Source organism: Rhincodon typus, chromosome 48 (assembly GCF_021869965.1).
Source record: "Rhincodon typus isolate 14 chromosome 48, sRhiTyp1.1, whole genome shotgun sequence".
NCBI classification, from domain to species: Eukaryota; Metazoa; Chordata; class Chondrichthyes; order Orectolobiformes; family Rhincodontidae; genus Rhincodon; species Rhincodon typus.
The window spans coordinates 5,490,160-5,495,068 of record NC_063379.1 but is presented as its reverse complement, the minus strand read 5'-3'; the positions used below and the strand labels follow the sequence as shown (position 1 = coordinate 5,495,068).

Sequence of the window (4,909 nt, the reverse complement as noted above, 5' to 3'; positions counted from 1 at the left end):
TCACACACAGACACATACACATACGCACTTACACGCACACAAACTCAGAGACAGACATATACACGCACGCACTTACGCGCACACAAACTCACGCACAGACACATACACGCACGCACATGCGCGGGGGACACACACACATACGCGCGCGAGTGCACACTTGTCCCCCAGCCTTAGCACCTCACCTTCTTGCCGTTGCAGCCGCTCACCAGTCTCCTTGGCGTTTTCGCCGGGCTGGTCTTCACCGTCTGACTCGCACACCAACTGCAGCAGGTCAGTGTTGCCGGTGGGTGCCGGGGCACGGCCTGTTTTCCTGCGGTTTCTCCTCCGGGCCCTGCTGGGGGTGGCGGTGCCTAGCGGGGAAGGCCCGCCTCGGTCCGTCTCAGCCGGCTGCTCGGGGGGGCCGTCGGCTGCCTCGCAGCCGACCTCTGGCGGTGTGGTGAGTCCCAGGGTGGCCGGCACCTCGGCCCCTTGCCGGGTCTGCGAGGCGTGGTTGCCCGTTGGCCCGCCCGCCTCGTTTGCCGTTTCGGCACCTCCCGCCAGCACCGTCTCGCTGGGGGTCCCCTCCGTCGCCGTCTCGCCGCTCGGCGCTTCCGGTGAGCCGTCCTTGGCCACGCCGCCCAAGCCCAGGCAGCTCCGTTTCCCGTTCGGGGGCAAGCTGCTGAGTACCCTCCGCCTGGCGCGGCCGGTGCCGCGAGCTGGGGCCCGGGCTGCCCCATGCTCTCCGCCGCTCCCCTCCGCGCCCTTGCGGGGGGCCAGCATCTCCCAGGAGTAGCTGTGGCCCCCGGCGCAGGTCCACACCACGGTGGCCGAGTCGTCCACGCGTCCCGAGGCGACGGACTTGAGGTTCGGGATAAAGCCGCACTCCCGGCTGTGCTGGTGGGACCAGACCATCAGCTGTCGCAGGGCATCGCAGGATGTGTGCAGGTGGTCCAGGTTTTCGGCCGAGCTGACTTTCCCTGGGTTCGGGGTGGGGGGGGAAAGAGAGAGGGTACAGCATGATCAGCAAAGCTCCCTCAGACAGAAAGTAAAGCTCCCTCTACACTGTCCCCCATCAAACATTCCCAGGGACAGGGACAGCACGGGGTTAGATACAGAGTAAAGCTCCCTCTACACTGTCCCCACCATCAAACACTCCCAGGGACAGAGACAACACGGCGTTAGATACAGAGTAAAGCTCCCTCTACACTGTCCCCCATCAAACACTCCCAGGACAGGGACAGCATGGGGTTAGATACAGAGTAAAGCTCCCTCTACACTGTCCCCCCATCAAACTCTCCCAGGACAAGGACAGCACAGGGTTAGATACCACACTGTTCCCCATCAAACACTCCCAGGACAGGGACAGCACGGGGTTAGATACAGAGTAAAGCCCCCTCAACACTGTCCCCCATCAAACTCTCCCACGACAAGGACAACACGGGGTTAGATACAGAGTAAAGCTCCCTCTACACTGTCCCCCGATCAAACACTCCCCCAGAGGGACATGGCATTAAATACAGAGTAATACCCATCTACACTTTTAAACTGAAAGTAAAGCCTCTTTAGGAGAGTCATAGTGTTACACAGCACAGAAAGAGTTCCCTCAGCCCAACTCATCCAAGGCATCCAGATATTCTGAATTGAACTCAAGAGATGGGAAAAACTGCCAATTCTGGAGTTAGAGATAACACAGTGTGGAACTGGAGGAGTACAGCAGGCCAGGCAGCATCAGAGGAGGAGAGCCAACGTTTCAGGTCGGGACCCTTCTTCGGAAATGGGCAGGGGGAAGGGAGCTCTGAAATACATAGAGAAAGGAGAGGTGAGGCTGGGGGAAGGTAGGTGGGATGGTGATAGGTGGATGCAGGTAGGGACACTGGGGATTGGTCAGTAGAAGGGGGCGGATAGGTAGGGGAGAAGATGGACAGGTTGTGTCAGGTCAAGGAGGTGGGGTGAAAGGGAAGGTTGGATGTGGGATGCGGCCAGGGGTGGGGATATTTTAAAACTGGTGAATTCCATGGTTAGGCCATCCTGGGCCTCCTCCAGTGCCACAACAATGCCACCCAGAAACTGGAGGAGCAGCACCTCATATTCCACCTTGGGAGCCTATAGCTCGATGGCCTAAACATGGAATTCACTAGCTTTAAAACATCCCTACTCCCCAGTCTCAACCCATATCCAACCCCCCCTCACATCCCCACCTTCTTGACCTGACACAACCGGTCCATTTCTCCCCCACCTATCCGCTTCTCCCACCTCACTGACCAATCCCCACCACTGCCTACCTGCACTCACCTATCAACATCCCACCTACCTTTCCCAGCCCCATCCCTCCACTCTCTATTTATTTCCCAGCTCCCTTCCCCTTCCCCATTTCTGAAGAAGGGTCCTGACCCAAAACGTCAACTTTCCTGCTCCTCTGATGCTGCCTGGCCAGCTGTGCTCCTCCTAAATTGAACTGGTTCCATTTGCCAGCATTTGGCCCCTATCCCTCTAAACCTTCCTGTTCACGTACCCATCCAGATACCTTTTAAATGGTGTAACTGTACCAGCCTCTACCGCTTCCCCTGGCAGCTCATTCCATACACGCACCACCCTCTGTGTGAAAAAAATTGCCCTTCTGGACCCTTTTGTATCTCTCCCCTCTCACCTTAAACCTAAGCTCTCTCGCTTTATACTCCCCTACCCTGGGGAAAAGACCTCGCCTATTCACCTGATCTGTGCTCCTCATGATTGTATAAATCTCTATAGGGTCATCCCTCAGCCTCCTACACTCCAGGGAAAATTGTCCCAGCTGTTCCAGCCTGTCCTTATGATTCAAACCTTGCACACACACAGAGTTTAATCCTGAATGGGAACGCAGCCCAATGCACTTCCAGGGAAGCAGAGCTGAGGTCCAGATGATATTAGGACGACAGCCTCAGGCTTCCCGATCAGAGTGACCTGGGCATCAGTGCGAGACAGTGAAATTGGTCATCACCAGGATGATAGGGAAAGGTCCGTGGCGTGAGGCCAAGTGATCAGGATTTGGGGCGGGGCTGTTACGACATGGAAAGCAGTTGGTCACGACATGGGGTTATCTCGCTTCGGATCCACTATTTAAGAAATGGCGGCACAGTGGTTAGCGCTGCTGCCTCACAGCACCAGGGGCCCGGGTTCAATTCCACCCTCGGGCGACTGTCTGTGCGGAGTTGCACATTCTCCCCGTGTCTGCGTGGGTTTCCTCTCACAGTCCAAAGATGTGCAGGTTAGGGTGGGTTGGCCGTGCTAAATTGTCCCATAGTGCCCAGGGACGTGCAGGTTAGGGTGGATTGGCCATGCTAAGTTGTCCCATAGTGCCCAGGGACGTGCAGGTTAGGGTGGATTGGCCGTGCTAAATTGTCCCGTAGTGCCCAGGGATGTGCAGGTTAGGGTGGGTTGGCCGTGCTAAATTGTCCCATAGTGCCCAGGGATGTGCAGGTCAGGGTGGGTTATAAGGGAAAGGATCTGGGTGGGATTCTGTGAGGGTCGGTGTGGGCTTGTTGGGCCGAAGGGCCTGTTTCCACATCGTAGGGGATTCATTTTTACAGATCCTGGATCCCGAGTTCCTGATAGCTTCAATCCAGCGGGGATGCCAGCACAAGCCTCTTCCTCAGGGCTTGTTTTAATGCAGTCATTAGTCCAACTGGCATTTAGAAATCATGTGTTTTCAAACAGGTCTCCTTGTCACCTTCAATGTACAATTACAGTGAACAAGGCTGGGGATTGCGCTAAGTCCTATTTTAACAGGAAACTAGGGTGGGGGAGTTCAAACTGCACCCCTATCCGTTCAGACAGATAGAGTTGGGCAATTTGAATTAAAGTACTGGCAGGAGCCTGTCATTTACAGATCTGTGCTGCAAGTTTGGAGAGGAGTGTTTGCGTCCCTAAGTTCAAGTTCCACCTGCTCCAGCACCATGCGTTAAAATCCCCGAACATTTGAAACTGCACGTCAACGACAAGTAAACTTCTCTCGACACTGTCCTGATTAAACGCTCCATGCACGGGGTTAGATACAGAGTAAAGCTCCCTGTACACTGTCCCCCCATCAAACACTCCTAGGACAGGGACAGCACGGGGTTAGATACAGAGTAAAGCTCCCTCTACACTGTCCCCCCATCTAACACTCCCCAGGATAGGGACAGCACTGGGTTAGATACAGAGTAAAACTCTCTCTACACTGCCTCCCATCAAACACTCCCCAGGACTGTGACAGCACAGGGTTAGATACAGAGTAAAGCTCCCTCTACACTGTCCCCCATCAAACACTCCCAGGGACAGCACGGGGTTAGATACAGAGTAATGCTCCCTCTACGCTGTCCCCCCATCAAACACTCCCCAGGACAGGGACAGCACGGGGTTAGATACAGAGTAAACCTCTCTCTTACATTAATCTTCCACTGGTGACTAAACTATAAACAAACACTTGCACAGCTATAAAGTCAAAGGATGCCCCAATACATAGAAGGTGCTTGATAAATGTTCAGACTTGTCTCTTTACCTGAACAGCTGCCACGACTCCTTGCTGTAAAGCTGCAGAGAAAGAAAAAAAATACAGGTTGCAGATTGTTGAAATGCACATCCCATACTGCAGAGTGCGTACATCTTGTCCCATCTTAAGACATTTCTCCCACTACCTGTACCCTGCCCATCTCCCCTCCTTAGTCTGTCTCTCCCTCCTACTCTCTCTGTGACTCCCTCCTCCCTCCAGTCTCTCGCCGCCACACCTCCCTCCCATCTTTCTCTGTCCCTGTCTCCCATCTCCGTCAGTTCCCCCACCTTCCTCCTATCTCTCTCTGTCCCTCTGTGCCCCCACCTCCCTCTCAGTCTCTCTCTCTATGTACCGCAACTCTCTCCCACCTCTCTCGCTGTTCCCCCATCACACTCCCATCTCTCTCTCACGCTGTGTTTCCCC

The 4,909-nt window shown here is 54.9% G+C and overlaps 1 protein-coding gene across 2 annotated transcripts in view; it reads right to left on the bottom strand.

Moving 5' to 3' along the window:
- LOC109924893 (E3 ubiquitin-protein ligase ZFP91-like) overlaps positions 1 to 4,909 on the bottom strand; it is a 33,957-nt gene that overhangs the window by 17,028 nt on the left and 12,020 nt on the right. For both annotated transcript variants that reach the window (XM_048620781.1, XM_048620780.1), the window contains exons 2-3: positions 4,496 to 4,527; positions 183 to 956 (exon numbers count right to left, since the gene is read on the bottom strand). In XM_048620781.1, the coding sequence (XP_048476738.1) occupies positions 183 to 956; positions 4,496 to 4,527 (806 nt within the window). The remainder of the gene's footprint in view (positions 1 to 182; positions 957 to 4,495; positions 4,528 to 4,909) is intronic.